This window comes from Neolamprologus brichardi, chromosome 2 (genome assembly GCF_056152115.1).
Source record: "Neolamprologus brichardi isolate AB-2024 chromosome 2, ASM5615211v1, whole genome shotgun sequence".
Classification (NCBI taxonomy): Eukaryota; Metazoa; Chordata; class Actinopteri; order Cichliformes; family Cichlidae; genus Neolamprologus; species Neolamprologus brichardi.
Genome location: NC_142105.1, coordinates 5,373,782 through 5,395,686, shown reverse-complemented (window position 1 = coordinate 5,395,686; position 21,905 = coordinate 5,373,782). Strand labels below are relative to the sequence as shown.

General features: G+C 40.4%; 1 protein-coding gene across 8 annotated transcripts in view; it reads right to left on the bottom strand.

Annotated features, from left to right (window-relative positions):
* Positions 1–21,905, bottom strand: part of rapgef2b (Rap guanine nucleotide exchange factor 2b) — a 108,308-nt gene that overhangs the window by 26,362 nt on the left and 60,041 nt on the right. For 5 of the 8 annotated variants that reach the window (XM_087846481.1, XM_087846504.1, XM_087846513.1 and 2 more), the window contains one exon: positions 14,877–14,894. The exons of 2 other annotated variants lie outside the window; for them this stretch is intronic. In XM_087846481.1, coding sequence (XP_087702607.1) covers positions 14,877–14,894 — 18 coding nt within the window. Of the gene's footprint in view, positions 1–7,253; positions 7,952–14,876; positions 14,895–21,905 lie in introns of those variants that run through there. One more of the 8 variants, XM_087846538.1, reaches the window with a different exon arrangement.

The following is a 21,905-nucleotide window of genomic DNA, read 5'->3' as shown; positions in this document are numbered from 1 at the left end:
GCTGACTGCCAAACATTGGATGCAGACTTAGCAGCATGTGTGTCTAAAAATAGATAATTAAAAAAATGAAGAAATAGAATTATGTTTCCCCGCTTCATTTGATAATAAGCAAAGACAGACTTTCTGCTGTAAAACAATAACGTATCCACTTTAATTTTAATTGGAAGGCAGTCTGAAAAACATTCAATTTGCTACAAAGAAGATGATAAACCCCTTTTTATTCATTAATAGGAACAAAGCAGTTATTTCACAAGAAAAATATTAATCAGAGCTTAAACAAGAGCTCAGCTTTGCTTTAATAATACATTTTGTGTAAAGGAAAGGCAGAGCCAAAAAGATTTTAATTAAATAACCCAACATTTACAGAATGTGTCAAAAATATTTAGTTTTAAAGTTTGTCTCATTTTCGAAATCCTTTGGTTTACTTTAGAAGAATACTACACCTATTAGACAAACGCATGTAAGAAAATAGGTTACAAAACTGAAAGGGAGTAGACACTCGGGATTAAACGATAAGATAATCATTGTTTTAAATACAGCAAAGGAGCTCCTTTCCTGAGACCAGCAAAAAACAAACAAGCCCTGCATACATCAAGAAAACACCCTCATTAAGGTACTACGAACTTGAGTAAACTAAATGAATACTGGGCAGTAATGGGGGAAACCCCTGAGTAATTCATGCGGTATAAAGTGCTAGAAAGCCCAGCCGTAATTAGCCACATTGTAAATGAGCCAACCCGCTTCTCCATGGAAATGACCCCAAAATGCAAAATACATCAGAAATCCTCCCACTGCTCAAGTTTTAGGAGGAAGATGAATTAAAAATAAGAAGCAGTTAGAACTGCTACAACTTCAAAGGTTTATTTGAAGTCCGCAGATGCTGTATGGTTTCTGTATGTGTGGCGTTAGAGTGGAGACAGTCGACAGCAAACACAGCAGCACAGATTTCCATAATTGGTAATGATTTAAGGCCTAAACTTATCAATTTAATGTCCTGGGACTTTGGAATCTTGATCCATTTATTGAAAGTTTTTCTGCTATTTTTTTCTATAGATAAAATAATTCAGGTATTAGCTCAGAAAATTATTATTACACTGACATAATTAATGTTCAACTGCTGTCCTATGCATTTAAAATCCAACCTGATGGATCAGTTGTTAAAATGTATGATATACTCATTGATTATAGACCACCTGAAGCCCATAGAACATAGCTAACATTTGTATTTATTTCAAATGAAATAAATACAATGTGTTTGAATCACACTCATCAAATCCAACTAGAATATCAGAGTGGTGAATTATGATTTAATCAAACAGCATAAACTGGTTCATGGTGTCTCTAGACTTGACTATTTGATGGCTAAATGTTTTATTTACCAATATACATCAGATACTCTGCAGGGAGACTGTTAGCTCTGGGGCATGCTTCAATTCCACTTCTTGCTGTGGCAGAGCATTAATATTAGATTTTTAACCTGAAAAGTCAAAGTGGGTCGATTTAACTAGTCTGCTCCAGTGAGGAAATCAGCCAAATCTAAACATCTTGAGATTGGGTTTGGAGTTTTAAATTTTGATAGTAAACAAGATTTTAAATGTAATTTATGTTCAGTGATTTTTTTCACCAAATGTTTCCTCACTTGACAGTAAAAACGTTTTTACTCAGCTTTGATAAATGGTGATGAATTAGGGTGAGACTTTGAAATTTTAAAGAAAAAAACCCAACAACTTTCCTTTAACAGATCCTGACGTAGAGGTGACCAACAACGCTTTCAGCTCTTCATTTCTAAGCTATGAAAGGTTAACTCATCTCTGAAATTCAGAAGTCTGGGTATCAACATCATCCACCAATTTGGGATGCAAATAACATCTCTGCCTCAGATTATTTTGGAAACCAGCCTTGAAGTCCCACTTGGATGACAAATGGAGCAGATTGGATAGAAATGCATCTCGGGATCTTCATTTGCAAGTAAATAGGTCTGAGCCATCAGCTGCTCTTGAATGTACTCAATGAAAACATCCATCGTCACAGCTCCTGAAGTGCTCATCTGCATTACGGCTTAATGAAAGAGTTTTTGAGAATGGAAGTGTTTTGCTGCCAGAACGATCGTTGTGTGATAGATAGAAGAAACTAGTTTTGACTAAAAGACATCTTAACATTCATGAGGCAGAGTCACAATAAAACTGAAGGGCTTGAATATGTTGGAGCACTGAACTGATTTGGAAGTTATTTGGAGACCTTTGTGAGTGAAGTTTTAACCTGAGACATATCAATTCACAAAGCGCCTTCATGTGTCAGTGACAAGAGACCAAGAGCCAGACAGTGCTGCTCCTGTGGCACCGAGGTGTGATGTGATTACACTGTGTCAAAGATTGCCATCACGATTAATTATCTGGCTGGCTGCACCAACCAAAATGGTCGACCGGAGGGCCTAGTCGCTCTCTATCCCGCCTCGGGCTGCTTTTTTTCACTCCCTCATCTGGTTGACTTCACCCTGAGTGCCTCCAGCTGACTTCCACAATATTACTGAACAAATATTATCTGATGAATCTCTTTTGTCTGTTTGTATCTGTAATGATGAAGCCTCTGCACATTTCCTTTTGATGACTTTTATGGCATAATACGTGACTCGTTGCAATACAAATTTCAGACATAAGGTTATATTGGAGCTTTAGCAATTTATATTTAAGCTTAGACATTTTTTGCTAGAGTGATGTAGCCTTGAGGCCTGCCATCAACGTCACGTTTATCCCAAAGGAAATTTATACTCTGGGATTACAGCGAAGCTGGAAGCGAGGAAAGCTTGGCCTCAAATACACACCAGTGAGGTACATTGTTGCTCTTACATGCTCCATTATCATTAACAAAGCAGCACTGCATTTTATTTTGAGTTGATTTCCGGGAGTACTGAAATGCAGATAACTCTGCACCTGAAAACAGTCCCTGAAATATGAACAAGTCTAGTTTTTTTTGAGGGAAAAAAAAAGGCTTTAAAATGTCTAAAGACAATTTGCAGGAAAAAAACAAAACTTGGGGCTGAGCACCACAGACAAACGAGAAACTAATGGGAAGGGCTCTGATGCATTCTGGGTTGTGTTACAGTACCGGAAACACAGAAAAATCTAAAACCCTGTTCTTTACAAATACAGATTATTAAAAGAAAACAAAAAATCTGCATCTAAAACACCACACAAAAACATACTTTGATAACAAGTAAACAATTCGGAAATATTTTTTAACATACAGTTAGGGAGAGTGCACAGAGGTTAAGTGAATATTGTCATTTTTGCGAGTACAAACAAAAATGACCATGTAAGATTTGTCGATATTATCCCAACTGGTTTCCACAACCAGGCAAAAAAGTCCCCCCTCCTCCTCCAAAAATAAACAATAACAGAATTAAAAATAAATAAATAAATGAATAAATAATAATAATACACTTTAAAAAGGGGAGCACAACAAGCCCCTCCCCCTGGAAAGACCCAGAGATAAAGGGAGGACCAGAAAGCAGGATAAAGGGAAAGGATAATAAACACTTAATCCTTTCTCTACACTCATTTAGGTCAGCCGTCTGTCAGTCAATAACCCAGGGTCCATGCAGTCCACAAGCATGCGATCCATCGACTTATTTGACCCAATGGCATCCACGAGACTGGGCCAAGATGGATGACAGAGCAACAATAATGACTCTGACTCATTAAGTATTTTCAATTAGCAGCATGATGATACGGTATTGTACATACATGGGTTGTTAACCCCAACGGGTATGCACAATCCATAGTAAAACATAGTTTATTAAATTGGTGTATATTGGTGACAATAAACATCTGCCACAGTGTGAATGTGTTTCTATTCTCCTACCTTAGTGTATATAGGGCTTTCTGTGCTCCACATTCACTGTTCTCTGGCAAACAAATGAAGTGAACTCTGCAGAAGTGCGAGCCGAAAATACGTACAATCAGCTGTCACAGGAGGATTAAGCGTCGCTCTAATGCTCGAGCCACAACACCGAACTCTGCCTACATGTGAGCAGATGTGGTGCTCCTTAAATTACACTGCAGACCTAATGACCTAGATTGCTGGGTGGAAACCCTGGCTGGCTCTCAATCTCTTTACTGCCTTTATATGCTGGGAGTGAATCTCTGCTGCTACACTAGACTTCCGTTCTAGAGGGTCACCAGTCTGCCACAATGGAAAATGCAGCTTTTAACTTCCACTGAAAACAAATTTCAGTGGTTGGGTTTAAATTTTGGACAAGAAAACCCCCAAACAAACCAAAAAAACAAAACAGAGGGATTTTTTTAAGATTCATTTCTGATTTTCTGCTGGTGAAATAGCTTGAAGCTGTGCTGCTCCTTTATACATTTCACATGGGGTTTAAAACTTTCTCTGCTTGTTACAAAATGGAAAATTAGACAACCTGGATGCCTAAGAGGCAACAGGCACATCCCAGAGTTTTCCCTGACCATAGTGGCAGCTTCTCGCTTTCCTGAGCCTCGCGGATCAAGAGATTAAAATCCTTTGGGCAGGGTGTCCGATTAAATGGGTTTGATATGCTCTCTGGGCTTTCCCTTCCCCAGATACAGCTCCACCAGTCAGTAACACACAAGTCAGCAGTTAGATAGGGAGAAAATATTACCTACAATGAGGCAATCCACTATATTGTCATTGGAATCATTTTTTTACCAAATGTCAAACACTGTGAAAGGTTTTTCTGCCGAAGTGCAATATTACACTTCTAAAAAAAATAAAAAAAAATAAAAAATAAAATGTTTTTTCTTTACGAAAAGTAAAAAACAAAAAAAGACCCCAAGCTTTTTTTTATTGACATTCAAGATGAATAAAGGCACAACGTATTATCTGAGAAAACGTTTGGATATTGCTCTTCAATCTGTGGAAATCAATTTTTCCTCTCAAATTTTGTAAGTGCTGTTCTTCCATCACCAAAAGATCCAGTCATAAAGCCTCTTCAAAGCGCAAGAATTCAACATGAACTATTAGTTAGCAAGTAACTTGTTGCAATAAAGATAAATGAAACCATACGTTTTCATGGGAAAGATAAGCAATGGTGATGATAGTGTGATTGCTGTAAGAAGATCTAGTGGCTTTTATTGACTCTACCCATGGTGGGTTTCCTGCTGGGATAAGGGACTATTTACACAAGCCTTCATTTGTATGCTAAAAACATAAGAAAACAAAAGTCAAATGAAGGGGGTAAGACGGTAAGAAGAGATAAGGGCAAGTTTGATACCAAAGCTAAAGATCTTTACAGAGCTTGTGAAAAGGAATTAAATTAAATTAACAACATTTAGTCTGAAAATTGGAAGAAAAAGAGTAAGATATAGATGATGAAGATGATCCCAATTACTGTAGTCTACTTTCTGTAATCTTCCATTCTTGCCCTTTTGTTAATTTACTTAATTGTCTGTATAATTTGTCTAACTTTTTGGTTAGACAAGTGCGATGCGCTCCAGACTCTAAACATGTTTTGGCACTTGAAATTCTTCTATCCTGCCAGCAACAACGCTTTAATTAGAATTATGTGCTACTTGACAGCTGTTTGGCCCCTTCCTCATTAACAGTGATTACAGCAATCCTATAATAAATGATTTAAGATCACAAGTGTGTAAAGCACTCTTTTTCTGCTCTGTGGTGTTTGCTAGATTTCTGGGAAATTAGTCAATTTATTCTCTTAAAATTAATTTATATGCAATGACTGAAGTGACAATGAACATGTTTATTTGGAGAGATTTTTTTAAAAAAAGAAGAGTATAGGCCTAAATATATGTGCCAATCATTAAAATATGGAAAAGTGCTAAAAGGCACAGCAGCCATAAGGTGCTATACTGTGTATGCATTGCAATGGCTTATATCCTATTAAAATGACAGTGTAGCTATAGGTAAGACATAAGCTTTAAAGATCTGCAGATGGATAGTTGCAATTGGGGGGAAAAGAGAAGATGTTTAATATGCCACTTTTTTTTTTTGGGGGGGGGGGGGGGTCGATTTTGCCCACATTTGTATAAACAACTTCATATGAGTATTGTTAGGGCCTTGGTCACCTACAGGCGTCCCTGAGGGAAGCAGCATAAACTGAGAGGGAAGAAGATGAGCCATCTCATCTATGGTGACATGTCCATGTCTATTATAGGAATATTAAGGTGATTTTTCGTTAAGCATCTGTGCTCTGCAAACCAGGAAACGTCCATCAGTGTGATTTACGGCCCTGTCTCTGTATGTGTGTGAATGGATGTGTGCGGTCGCGATGTGTGAGTGAGGCCAGCGGCGCTGACAGTCGATCTATCTGCTCAGGCCTCCAGTGTCTGCTGGAGCTGCCGGCTGCTTCCAGCACCACGGACAGCGCCACCAGCAAGAAGCCGGTGGTTCAAACTAGAAGCAACTTTAGCGAGGTAATAAGGGAGGGAGAGAGACGGGGGGCAATTAAAAACACCCAACATCCTTTCTGTGTGTTCTCGGGCTGAATTAACCATTTTATGCTTTAAAATAACTCATCGTGCATCAGTCTCTGTAATGCGACCCGGCTGTAACAGCTCCTGGAGCCTAAAAGGTGGGCTAACTGAATTTAGGGGAGCTCTCTGAACACATGACATCATCTCCCAGAAAAGGAAAAAAAAAATACACCCGGGATTCAGGATTCACTGCTTGCATCTCCGATGCAAATAATACCTGGCGAAGCTAATTTCACTTTAGCGACTTACGATTATTCTTCACGTTCACTGCGTCGTTAAACGTGATGAGAAAGATGTGTCGGTCATTAAAACACAGACACGGGCTACATCTGCAACGATGTGTTCGTGTTTGACCACAGGAAAATAAGGGCTACTGTTCAAGGGCCTTCGTGGGTGCAACGTGGCACGGAACCATTACTGACCTCGCTCTGATTTTTTATTTTTAGAATATTTTATTCTAATGTCCTGGGAGATCGATAATGTAAGATTCACGCAGTTGTGCGCGTGTCTGCGCGCGTCAGTGACAGCAAGCACATGGCGGCCGTTTCTAGTACAACACACTGACACACATCGGAGGCTCGACGGTGCAATAATCAGCTTGTGATTCGGGTTTCTGATGCGTCCTTGGTCTGCCCTGCGTTCATTCATCTTGTGCAGGCTCGATAGAAATCTGATGCACATCCATTATACGGCCGGTAATCATATCTACGGGGTCATAAATGAGGGCGAGAGACAGAAAAAAAGATGGAGAAAAAAAACGCTGCAAGTCGATAGGCTACTTACCGGGGTTTTATCTTGCTGGCTCGGGACTCCATTGCTGTCTGATGCTGCTAATGGTTTCATAATGAAAAAATGTTCACCGGGCTAAAATCTAACATCCCGGACCTGCTCTATGCTACAGCATAGACCCTCATTTTCATCCAAAGCGACCTGCCCTTTCCCCTCCCTCAGCTGCGCCGTCTCCCTGGAAGGAGGCGGCGGCGGCTTGTCAGTTTTGGGAGTATCCGCTGTTCCTCGGTCTGATTTGACACTCCAAACCGACACCACCTTCTGCGTTTATTCCAGCCACCCCGCTTCTTCCAACAGAAATATCTTAAAATCACCGAAAAGGAGGAGGAGGACAGAGGGGGAAAAATCCTTTTATCCAAGCGAAGAAAAACAGCCAGCGTCTTCTCTCCGCGCACTTGCCAATCACATCTCCAACCGGAGAGCAGCGGCGCGCGATAAGAAAGCAGAAACAGGGGAAAAAGATGAGAAAAATGGCTGACAACACTTTCACTCACGTTTGCTCCCTCCGCCTTCCTTCCCTCTCTATCTCCTTCTCCCTCCCTCTCGCGAAAGTAAAGCGACACACGCGAAAACACACACGCACGCCTTTATGCACCATTAGATTATTTGAAGACCGAGACGCCTGCAGCCTCCGCCGAGGTACTGTACGTTAAACCCAGCGGTTTGTTTGTAACGGGAGCAGGGGGATGTGTGTATGTGTGTCAGTGGTGGTGGAGGAGGGGGAGGGAGGTGGTGGTGGAGGAGGGGGAGGGAGGTGGTGGTGGTGGTGGAGGAAGAAGAGGAAGGGGGGTGGGGGGATAAGGACCTCCTCCCTGCCTGAGAGTGATGCTGTCAGAGCAGCCACTATGGCTGTGCTCATCTGGAGGACTTACAACACCCCAGCTCTGATAGAGAGATAGAAGAGGGTGGATGATTAAATAAAAATGAGGAAGATGGATGAAAAGCAATGTCAAAGGAGAGATAGAAGGTGATACACAGCTGAGAAGTGGGAGGAAGGCGATAAGTCCAAAAGGTAAAAAGAGGTAGAGGGAAACAGAGGGATGAAGAATTGGTTGGTAGAGAAGAGCACAGTGGAATAATGCCATTATCCCTCACTTCAGCACCAGACCATGGCTGGAGCTTGTTGGCATAGAAACGGAAAAAGGAAAGCCATTTCCTGGGTGGAGAGACGGCAGCACTTCCTCCTGAGTGTGAGAGTAAAATATGGAAAGAGAGGAAACAGTAGCATTGCTTCTCCGGAGAGGCGAAAGCATTCACAGGGGGCTCACTGCAGGAACACAGACTGGCAGCGATGATGTCACACTGTCACTCAGCTGGAATAGCCATAGCAACTGGGTGAGCACGAGCCCCCTGCACCCACCCACTCATCTACCCATCCAGCCCGCTACACACCCTCTAGGGCCTTCAGTTGCTGTGGCGACGGAGGCAGCAAGACATGCTGAAATGGAGGCAGGGAGGGGAGAGAGCGCATAAAATAGAAAAGTGGCAATAGACTCTTCCACTTCACTCAGCTGTACTACAGCGAGCTGCAGCATCACCAATCAAACACACAGCATTACATTTTGCTTTCTGAGAGGAAGAAAAGTACTTCTTATATGTGTGTGTTCAGGTGGGAGGCCATGCCTGTGGAGACTCTAGATACTGGATAAATAGAAGGCTCTCTCTCTCTATCTATATATATATATATATATAAAGGTCTGCTGACAGACTGAGATATGAGGAGGACTACACAATGACAGAAACTGCACCACAGGGAACAATGAGGATTTAGACAGCAAACCAAAGGCAACAAACTACAGGGCAGCTTACTACTCGCCACAAAACAACAGGAATTAAGCTTAGAAACAACACGCAGAGCACAAAACATTAAAAGAAGAGTCGTGTCTGTTTACACGTTATCTATACTCAACAGCAGATTAAACTATAAAATCACATAGAATCTTGAATAGTAGATATACCATTTATTATCATTTATTCTTTTGGTCATTGTTCAGTTATCATTTTCCTGCATTGTTGCAGGTCTCAGTCATTTTGTCACCACCGTCTGTTTTTTAGCATTTTGCAAAACTGCTGGAGGAGGATGAATCTGTTCCCTTTCGGCATCAATGCATCACTTTGTTACACAACATGAAACGAGAAATATTACTAACAAATTTATTTTTAGGCACATTAACTAAAACTGTAAACTTTTTTTGTGCTTTTTTTTTAACTTCACTTTAATATAATGTGTATTTTTTGGTTCTGGACCGTGGACAAAACAAAACATAACCTGGAGGTATCATGCAGAAGCTGTGACAGGCAGTATCTTTGGCATTTCATAGCATCACAAATGAATCAAAAATGAAGCAGTGCTTTGCTGCAGCTCTATATTATTCACACCCATAAGCAGGAATCATAATATGATTTTAGAGCCTCATACTTAAGATCGATCTAAATGGTGCAAACAACCATTTGTAAAGCCCGTGCAATATAAACTTAATTTCTGACAAAGACTGATGAACATTTGAAAATGAAACAATAACTAATCCAATAAAACCACAGACATTATTTTTTCATGTATGCAGACAGCTGATGCTGTAGCCTTTTAGTAAAGAGTCTGGCTACTCGCTTCAGACAATGCTTAGAAAGCAGCGTACTACACGCTGGTTTTGGAGCTGCTCCAGTCAAAGCAATGGGGATGTGAGTGGGAGGCGGAGAGGGGGAGGGAAGCTGGAGACCCGGTATGACATCACCTCTCCTGCCCCGGAGCCATGATGTAATGTATCAAAACAACCAAAAAGCTCAGGTGCTTGGCTGTGCAGCCCAGTCATTAATGTCTCCAACAATTGCCGGCGGGGGGAGGACCAGGGCATCATTACATCACCTCGGCAACGTGGTTGCGTCTGGGGAATATTAGACCCTCCCGCCCAGCCCCCCTTGCTTAAAGCTTTCATAGCAAGCTCATTTAAAGGAACAAACAAGCCAATTAATCATTTTTTTGTGACTAATCACAAGCTCAAGGTAAAGGGAAAGAGGCAGGTGAGCATCGATCTTGGGAGATTGTCAGAGTGACATGAAAAATGCTACTTGAAACACCAGTAATGAACTTGATCTCAATTGCAGTGTGTGCTAAATGCACGAGGTGGGTGAGGGGCCTCATCTGCCATTTGTAAACCGCCTGTGAACCCAGTCAGGCTTCAATTGTTCCATGCATTTATAGGGAAAGGCCATGTGATTGTGTTGTGCCTGCTGATATGTGGCATTAGGGCAATAAAAAACTCATTACACTGCTGGATCAAACACCCCTGCATAGACATGACACACAAGCACAGCCAAGTATTTCAATGGCGATAACAGCATAAGGCACTCAAAAATCAAGCATTTTCTTGGCACCAGCAAAGCAGAATCAAATTGTTCAGTATCACAGCAACATTTAAGAAAACAATAATGCAAGAGAAAAATGCCTTTCTTTGCCAAATCCCAGACATACAAGCACAAAATCAAACCAACCAGCACTGCACGACTGAGGTGTAGTTACTCAAACTTTAATGTCATCACCTCATGATCTTTCTTTTGGGATAGTTGCAAGCAGATTGAAGACACATGGTTAAAACAACATCACTGGTATTGCAGATGACTGAGCAATTGAGGATTTCACAGACATTTCTGTCCACTCAGCTGATCCCACAGTAAATCCTAGTTGTGGAGGAGTTGCCCACCCAAGACGTTTAAAAAAAAAAAAAAAAACTTTATTAACCTGATTTACTGGCACACAGTGAATTGAAGGTTGTCACCACAGACCACTAACCTCCTTTAATGCACACAAACATATTTTTTTTTATCAGAAAAAAAATCAGAACAATAAATATGACAGGAGTTATTCTTTTTTTTCCTTCAAAACAGATTACTGTGTGTATGATGCATTATCTTTAGGACACCCTTGAAGTTCTAGAAAAATCTGAAACAGACCTCTTAAGTACTACACCTGTTAATGTATACTTGTCTTTTTGTCTTAATTGATTTATTTGAATTAAAAAAGCAAAAAAAAAAAAAAAAAAAAAAAAACAACGACTTGCTGTTATGCTCATAAGATGACTAAAAGAAATTCCATAGGATCAATCAGCCACAAACACCTTATACATCAGCACTTTGTGGGAGACACACAGTGGCCATTAGAGGATCAAACTCAACATACTTTGATTTATTGATCTGTCTCTGACCTTGTTCGGTGAATTTGTAACCCCGTGTGTAGAGAGAACACAGCGCATTAATCCTTGATGCCGGTCCCATTACGCTGGCTCTAAATAACTTTGTTAGAACGCAAAAGATGATCTAATAAAGAGACTCCATTTTCATACTTGCTACAGCCCGAGGGATCATTTCATTTTTCAAGCTGTTATCACCTCCACGCTGCTCTGAAAATAATTTGACACAAACTCAGGCAACCAGGCACATCTGAAAGATTACACTTGTAGGTTCACGGGGGCATAACATCTGTTGTGCCCGTGCACCTGCTACAAGGTGCATAAACAGGAAAAGTGAATCAAAAGACATGCTTTCAGAGAATAAGCAACAAAGTGACAGGTTGATCAGTGACTAGAGGTTTCCGGATCAAGTTAACGACTGACTGTAGAAGCTGGAAGTCGTTAGCCCTGAATGCTGTGGGAGCGAGCCTATTGATGTGGTTTTAGTGTCACAGTTACAACTGCATGTGTCGACTCATTCTTAATCAGTGGAAATAAGATAATCTTTAACCATAAAAGTTCAAATGTACCTGAAAAGCTGAAACTATACAATTAACAACTGATGGACACTATCAACTCATTATCAGTAAAATCCCAAATGCAGCATACAACGCTATTAGGATCAGCTAAATTCAAGATATTTATAGGGTCTTTATGTACCAATTAGCAAAAATATTCAAATCAATCAGTGTTCACCTGGATAGGATGGATCAGATGGATGGACTGGCATTCATGTGGATATTAACTTGACAGTCTATAACATCATAAAGCCTTTGCAGACCAAGCTCACACCCTGATGGCAATGACGTCAAACTTGTTTCTCCCCAGAGGGACAATGGATTCTGCCACACCACAAACACCGTTTAGAAATGAGTAGAAGGAACATGACCAAGACCAAGGTGTTGGCGCAGGGCTGTTAAACACTATCTTATCAAACATCCCTGCAAAATGTGGTGACTGGCACTGGCCAAACAAAGATGAAGCTGACAGGAATCAGATTAGCTTCGGAAGTATTTAGTCATAAGAAAAGACTATCAATATTCCTTCTATGGAGACCATCAACGTTTGCACATTCTTCCAAAACAATCCATCCAAGAGCAGTTAAGATATTTCAGTCTATACCAATATGATGGACAAACAATCTGGCTGACACTGACGTTAATTGGGCTGAGAATTTACTGTGAGATCTTCAGTAGACCTGCAAACCGTAGCAGATGATACAAATCCCATTTGTACAACTACCTTCACTGTGAGAACTATTCTAACAATTTCAATCTGTTGAGTTAGAGGGAAGAGTGCACAATGACTAGTTAATAGAACCATAATGAGACACATGGTCATTATGTTAGGATTTAAAACCGGCTTCATACTTTAAATTGCTGGAAAGTGTGCAGAGTCAGATACAAATGGATTAATTGTTCGTATGGAATTTAATGCACCTTCTGAATTACCTTTTAGATTTCAACACTTCATTGCCTTTTACAAATTTACATAAGAAGATATTACCTTAAGCAAGTCCTATTCTTCAATTTTATTGACGGATCATGGTTCACATCAGTATCAATTCAGTGTCACTGACATTTCAATATGAGGAGGTTTAATAAAAGGCTGATTTCATGTCTGTATGCAGGTCTGTCATTTCAAACAGAGCCAAGAAAAATAACACTAAACCACAATCATCACATTCCCACTTTCTCAGCTTTTGGACAGCTTTAGGGAAATGAGTTGGTGAGATAGTTGTCATTTCACCCCTTATTTACCCGGTCACTACAGTAAACAAATCTAACATTTGTTTCTAATTGTTTGGAGAGATTTTGATCAAATTTAAGTGATAAACACCATTAAAAAGACGCCCAGAGCACCATGTTATCATCGCTGTGCAGGCTCATTACCATTGAAATAAATGTCATCTGTCAAGCCTTTTGAAAATACTCAACTTTCAAAAAAGGTCTTTGAATGTCAAAACTGACATGAAAAGCACATCAAATGTCAGCAAGCGTGTTCTAGCACACTGCTTGAGAAATGAGGCGCAGCCTGTAAACGAGTACCTGATTTTGTTCGCTTGCACGAGGCAGCGTTTCAGCTGTATTATCAGGTCTGAACTCTCCCAAAATATCTGCTCTATTTCCATCAAAGCATAATGTTTGATATTTTGCTATTAATAACTACAAACACTGATTGTGTCTCTGTAGTCCATGCTGGGAAAAGAGGCGTGGGTGTTTCATTTCAGAGAAACAAAGGAAACTTAAGCTGCAGCTGCAAATGAAAATGCATATTTATTACATTACATATATACATATATAACACTACAGAAAATAAAAGGGATGATCATTTCATTCAGCAATGACCATAATCAAGAGACTGTTGAGATTTTAATTACTTTAAAATAAGCAGAACCTTTGGGGCTGAAGCGGTGTGCCGATTAATCAGCTGCTCAGAGAATAAACTGGAAACGAGGATTTATTATTTGTTTCAGGTTAAAACAATTATTTGCTAGTGTACCAAGTTTATTATATAACTCATAACATTATCTGTCTACATTTTTTAAAATCTGACAACACCATTTAAATATTATGACTGATCTGTATATTTTATGGCCCAAACGATGAATGAATCAATAATTGATAAAGAACATAATTAAGTCAGGCAGGAGATAAGAAAGTGTAGGAAACTGTTTCTCTCTTCCTTGGTGTAGTGCCTATACAACGCCTATTTTGACACCGGGGCTTTTGTGTCCCTGCGCAGCTGAAGCGGAGCAGGTTGTCACAAAGGACAGCTCTAAAAATAGGAGCTCGGCTTTTCTGCGGCCGAAAGTGGCAGGTTTTGTTCTCTCTGCATTTATCAGCAAGTCTGACTGCTCAACACTTTGAGCCCTGATCTTTTCAACCTCTTTGTCATAATCCATTTCTGCTTAAACACTGCAGGACTCTGTGATGAAATACTGAGATATGATATATAGCCTTCCTCACCTATTGATAATACTATGTTTGTACACTTTGCGCTGCATAAACTGCTCTTTTAGAGGTTAGATAGGTCTCGAAATAGCTGTTTTACACTTTTCAAAGCCATCATGATCGAGCAATCCTGCAGCAATGGCAAGACCAACCAGAACCACACCCACACAGCAGGAATAATAATCCAAAATTTGATCATGCTGATGTTGTGATAATTCAATTGGAGTGTGTGTGGTGCAGACTTCACCCTTTATCAGCCTTCATGCCAGGAAGGGGATGTATTTATTAAGGACGTCTACTACTACCTACAGATATGAGGGAAGAGACGCAGATAAAACCACCAGGAGAAGCACAAACACAGACATCTAGAACACACAGACAGAAGAAGAAACACACCCACACTAGGAAACGAGACATAACACTGTTAACAGATACGGTACCTGGGGTTTATTGCATTCCTGGAAGCCGGTTTAAGGAGAGCGCCGTGGAAAAAGGAGAAAAGATGAAAGTTATCAAACATGCCACTTGCCAGTCGAGTGAGAAAAAAGTCGGTAAAAGCTCCACGGCTATCTATAAATCAACCATTTTCAAGTTTCTATTGTTCTGTTACTTGACAGTTTTTCTATATGATTAAATTCTATTATGACAAGAGTTCCCATGTTAAGGCAGATAACTTCAGCCAAAGTGTATCTCCTCTGAAAACAAAGATGATATCGACCTACATGGCAAAATCTTTCAAAATCTTAGGACTCGACAGCCTAATTCATCTTCAAGGTGAAAATATAACTTTCTCTGTACTCTTAGACAAGGACTGTTATAAAGAACACACATTCACTTGCATCATTATTCTGCCTTGCACACACATACCTCAGCATGCCTGTAGACTACTGAACAGATCACTTCCAACTGCTGGGTTTTTTTTTTTCCTTACCACTGCAGGCTAATTTGGATCTCTAAGCAGACAATAAGACTCACTGGGTTTTCTTTAAAAATTGCATTTGCTAACCATGCAGCACTCAGTACAGCAGCTTATCTGTGAAGCTTAGCACAGGCAGGAATAGGACCACATTTTTCGAAAACCAATAGAGGCTTTCACTCTCTCACACAGAGTTAGGAGAGGTTGATAACACACTCATGTTTGTTCAATAAATATCAAGCTCCAGCTGATTACCTGGATTAGAACAGCTTTAGTATAAAGACCGGAAACGAGGATAAGGGTAACCTGGTGCAGTAAAGCTACACATTGTTGTCCACACACTTGGGTTATTGTAAGGATTAAACAACAAGATGTGATGCAATAATGGATGAGCTTTAGAAGTGGTGGTAGGAGGACTTATTACATTTGAACAGTGCTAGCAGTTTCTCTTGTTGCCAGTGTTTACGCTAAACTATGCTAGGCTAAGCTAAGCTAACTGCTAGCTTGGTCCAGCCTCTTAAATATTGTAGAGGCACGAGTCTGTACACCAAAGTCACCAAAATACAATAGTATGACCTATGAAGAAGCCTTGAAAGAAAAAAAAATATAAAGTCACATCAAAAAAAGCTTTAATTTTTGTTTCTTTTTTAAACCTGCCATCCACAAATTGCACCAATGATATAAGGGCTGTCTGTAGAATCGCCCATATATCATTTCCTGAAGTGCTTCTGAAGATCAATACATCTCAGAGAAACTGATAACATCCTCGCACAAACTTCCTCAGTGTGTAATGCAATATTTTTGTTCAACACCTTAAATTAAAGCCGAGAGTCGTCTGCCTTTCAACTGCAATGCGAATTTCTCACTTCACGTCTGCTGTGGTGCGGAAAATGTGAAAACTGCGTCACTGCCTAAATATTCCTGGGCCTCACTGTACATCTTAAAGCGGTCAGTGGATGAGTGAGCAATGTCACTGTCAAGGACACTCCAACAGAGCACATGATTGCTGATGGACACATCGGCTGTTTGGGATTAAACCTGCGACCTTCTGATTATAGGGCGGCCTTGCTAGCCACCAGGCCTCCTTGGTGGAGGAAAGGAGTAAAAGGAGTATTGATTGCCTGCCTCCTGCTGCTTGTGTAATTATAGAACATCTGTTTGGGGCCTTGGATGTCCTGCTGGACACAGAGTAAACCCAGAGGAAGGAATATTATTCATCCACACAGAGAGTTTGGGGTGTCTACAGGGGGTCTGAGGAGTTATATTGGAAGGAGGGGGGGGACAGATGGGTATATGTTAAAAATCTGTAATGGATAAAATCGGCAGCGTGGTAAACACAAAGCCTTAAAAGGAGCCACATTGACATTTCATTTCAGAGTGAGTGACAGAATCTGTACAAAGACCTCTAGCAAGTGCCTGAGCGAGAGATCAGAGACACAATCTGTGTGTGCATGTCGGTATGTGTGTGCGTCAGGTCGACAGCAAAAATGGCTGTTGATATTAGCGGAAGAGATGGAGCGTGTGAGATTAAGTGCAAAATGGAGAGCGACTGAGAAATGGAGATTATGAGCATTTGCTACAGAGAATATATAAAGATCAGGCGTGTGTGTGTATATATGTGTGTGTGTGTGTGTGTGCTTTCATTCTGAACAAGGCACACAAGTGTCAACTCACTGCTCTGAGCACGCAGGAGGCATGTGTTGAATCCTAAACACGGCCCTCTTTCACTGCCCCGATTCATCTCTAGAAGCAGAAATGTGTTTTTATACATCTGCCTCCATCGATTTAAATAACAGAACTGTCTGCAGAGTGTCTAATGATGGAAACTTGAATTTTTCAGAGGAGCTTTTCAGATGAGAACACTGACTGCATATAACTTTAAATTTCCCGTACCAACCTACAGGAATGAGAGCATGACTCCGTTTTGATATGTAGCCTTACATCATACCTTTAATCAAAAGCTTTTAAAAGGTACCCTGCAGAAGAAAAAGTGTGGTCACTACGTCTGACAGTAAATCAGAACAGTACTTTAGAAAGGAAGCCCAAACTGCCATCTTTCACCATAGAAATACTGCAAAGGTCAGTCCGTTTCTCTACCTGCAGGAAGATGAATTACTAATGCCAGCCGACACACGGCGTCTGCATTGAAGCAATGCAAGTTTGAAATGTGGTTTTAGAACTCCAAAGGTGTTTGGTGTAGTGCTCATAAAAATATCATCGACAACTTCTCATGTCAGACTCAAGACTACACAAGAAATGTTCATAACAGATATTTATACCTGTTATGAACATCACTGTGCCAGATTAAGCAATTAGAGACTCGTGAAATCATGTCTGTTCATGCCTGCAGAGTACACAGTGCCCCGACTAATCACGACTTCCATCGTTCATTGTCTGTTGCTGACTGCCGTCTTTTATGGCATCAGCGGACGATAACAAACAAAACTGTGCATGATGCTGGCAGTTCAACCAAGCAAACATTTCGCTTTCACGTTGCCATTTTTTTAAACTGTTGTCTTGTTAAGATTAAAACAAGCACAACTGTACAAGCTCTGTAATAGTGTGGCGTATTTTCCACCTACACCATCAAGCATTATTAGAAACAATTTTCCAGGTTGTAAAAATAATAGAGCCAAATAAAGCTGTGCAGGCAGATTTCAAATTAAGATCTTCCTGTGCCAGAGCCAAGCCAATTATGTGTGAAATCTGGCCACAAAAACACAAGATTAATATCATATGGGCTGCTTTACATCAACTTATAGATATGACCAATCCTAAATGCACATATTTCCCCGATTAATATGTATAGCATTCAACAGCTTCTGCGTGGCAAATATATGCAGATGAGAAAAAAAGATGGCACTTATTCTGATGATTCATCTATTTAAGTGATTCATTTTAAACTGACCCCTTTTAGTCTAACACTTATTCTTTGCACAGACTAAAACAGCAGCTCTAGTCATCTGTGCTCTCTGAAACAACACATACAAGTTCACTTCCCCAACAGTAAATTAAACAATTCTGTTTTTTATTTTAAATGCATGCTGTACAGCTTTGCATTTCCATTTAATTCCAAAGCACGCTGTGTGGAATTGTATAAAGTGTAGCAAACAAACCAGTTAATGAGATCATTTAAAGGAGCAGTTGCATATCTTCCACAGCATGTCAATCCCAAATAAGTCATCCAAATGATAAATGGGGTCCAAACAGGTCCAAATGAAGCCATTAATTTAAAGTGTTCTGAAACTAGATCTCCTTGATCAAGGATTTGTACTTTCTTTGAACTCAGAAAATCAAATAATCTTCTCTTCATACAGATGACAGCTCTACTTCAGACTGTGGGGGAGAGTGGGGTCTGCGTGGAAGTGTCAGCTCTCCCACTGGGAGTTCCACTACAGGGTTAGCATTACTTTTATATTTTAACTATGAAGCTGGCACTCTGAAGAGCAATTTACAGTGGAATGTCCGGGTTGTTGTAGAGGGGTCAGAGAAGCTCACACAGATTCAGTCTGTAGACGCTGTGTGACCTGTGGCCAGATCCTACTCATCATTCTGAGGCCTGAGCACTAAACGCTCACAGATTTAATCAATGTACCAGGTAAATGGCTGAAGCAAGAGGATGCAGGGGCTCATGTAACATAAATACAGGAATCAGTTACCACTTTGCAGCATATGTGGTATTTCCTTGATCATAGAAAAAAAAAACTTAAGCAAAGATTTAATGGGTTGATAATTAAAAATAAAAATTCTCCAGATTTCATAGAAACTGAATGTTAGGACTGGCTGCTCCTGCCATAGTTATCCTTTCCCCCTGGACTTGAACAAGACTATGAAATCCACTTCATTCTGTCGAACACTGTCCAACATTGGGAAAAATGTACAAACATGGGCCAGAATGCCTGATTTTTCATAGACTAGATGATTTGACGCTTTCAGCGGGAACACACCTTCGTTTGTCAGTGTAAAGACTGGGACAAGCCAATCTGTCACTAATAACGAAGGATACTTATCCTACTGGGAAAGTATTAGCTATTCCAGGATCTAATGCAGCACCAAGGAGAGTGGCTGGGATTGGCACAGGACATCTCATCATGCACGTTGAAATACGAAAATAGAGATTAATGATGAAATTTACAAAACACAAATGATGTGAGGAGAGTGAACGGGCAATGTGAACGGACTTCTAAATTTGTTCCTTCTGATCATTTTTTGCCAATGAACCAAAACTATTTTATCAAATACTAAAAATGCCTCAACTCTCAAGATGACAATTTCAAGTACTTCCAAAAAAACAAAAACCCCACAAATGCAGCACATCAACGACATAGCAGCTCATCTGGCCCACGATCCATCACTGTTCACATATAATTGTAATGTGTGAAAAACAGAAAGAAAGTGATCATTTTTGTTGTTATTGGTTGGTTGTATTGCACAGACTAATGAGAATTAAAATCCACTGAGAAGTCAGAGAGGCTCAAACATTCATACAAACATGTATTAATCTCGTTTCACTAAAATCTGACCAATACCCTAGGACAAGGAGCGATTCTTGTGAATTGTGAAGGCGTAGACTGATGGGCAGCTCGTAATCATCGTCTTCACACTGGAAAAGCTATGACTAACAATGTTTGGAACCATTGCATAAGAACAGAATAAGCGACTCATGAGTTATCAAAACATTCCAATTAAGGTAATTTCTTGTTTGACAAATCATTAAAGCTTTAAAGATAAGAGTTTACAAAGTCAAATACTGTGAAAAATGGCTAATAACCAATGTTCAAATGTAAAGGTCTAATCGATTTGGCTGTTTTACAACTTAGTTTATGAACTGGTGGTGAGACAAATGGGTAGTTTAAAGCCACATTAGGCTAAATTCAGTTTTACAATTTATGAACAAACCTACAGAAAAATAAGTCAGTTAACTTATCAAGTATAAGCAGAATCAGCTCAGCAATCAACAGATTAGTTTTTATTCTTCTCCTAGAAGCAGTTTACCTTCTGATGGTTCCATATTTGCCTTCATAGCAGTGACTAAGCTGAATGAAGAAAAAAAAAAAAGCCTTGCCTGCTGGAGCGATATCCTGTCTTCAATCCCAAGTTTTTCCTCAGTGCATTTCTCACCTCTTAAAAGCGCCTCGGGGAAGGAGAGAGGAAAATCTGAGCGGTGTCTGGCATTCTAAATTCTGGAGATTAGCTGGCTATGTCAGCTTAGCATCCGCCCAGATTCAGCTTCTCTGTCACTCCACACCCCTCCACCCCTCTGTCAGCAGCAGCAGCAGCAGCGGCGGCAGCATGCTGCACTCTTGTTAACTTAGCTCCCTTCCCTACTGTACTTCTAAGTGCACTCGAGCAAAGCCCATCTGGGACTGCTGGTTGCCATAGCACCCGGTCCATCCTTCCCACAGGAGCGGTACTAGAGTGAGGAGAGTTGAGTATGTGACAGGAGACGTCGGGCCATGAGAAAGTTCAGTGCAGTCTTTTGAATCAAAAACACTGCGCGTCTATATTTAGGATACTGGGTGGGGCTGGATGGAGGCAGGAAGAAGACTACTTTGCCGCATTTTCCCATTTGGAGCTCGATTGTTTCACAGCAATACAAGTTAAAAAAAAAACAAAAACAAAACTGGTACACTGACAGAACGCCCGGGGGAGTGTCAGGAATGAAGGGAATGCAGTGAAATTGTGCAGAACAGGAAAAACTGTGTGCAGCAACTGCATGCTGGGTATTTGCATCATTAGTGTGAAAATGCTTCACTTCCTATTCCCAGGGAAAGAAAGCATGAAGGGGAGAAGGCATGGTGCAACACAATGGGCAAACTTAGTCCTCTGCTGTCAAATCCCCTCAGATGGGTAAATTCAATACTATATGGTACAGTAATTAGATCAGACTTCTTCAAAAAGTCAGCGTTGCAAACAACATTTCTCCTTCAAGCAATTAGCAATGGAAGAAAATGTGTAGTTTGAAACAAGCCCTTCTGTTTAGCATGTAGTCTTCCATTTTCTCTCCTTGTGCAGTGCAATAACTAAGAAAACGATCTCAATGTTTTTATCACGAACAGCCGTTCTGTGCACCACCAAATGTGCTGGAAAATTTATATTGTGTGGAAAAATATTAAAGGGCGAGTACAATGCTAAATGGTAACATTTGAAACTTCATGCAGGTCACAGGAAGCAAAATTGATTGATGAAGGGTAGAAACCTATCCCAGCTACACTGCCTAACAAAAGTATTGGACCGCACCTCTTAACCTGCAGAGCTTCAAACCTTCTCTGGCATTAACATCAGTGTGCTTCATGGAGTGGGTCTCCATGATCAAGCAGCTCCTGTGGCTATATTGTGTAGGCGGCCCAGTACTATTGCTTGTATAGCCTATGTAATAAGCAACAGATTTGTGATCTTTACCAGTTTGTCACACAGTTTATTGCCATATTATCATAAACAGACTGGAATTGCCAGCTTTACCCTTTTCAATCACATCCTGATAGACTGACAAGCAGGCTGATGGGATCTTATCTGTATCTTGATGGACCAAAGTCGCTTTGAGGACGGTCAC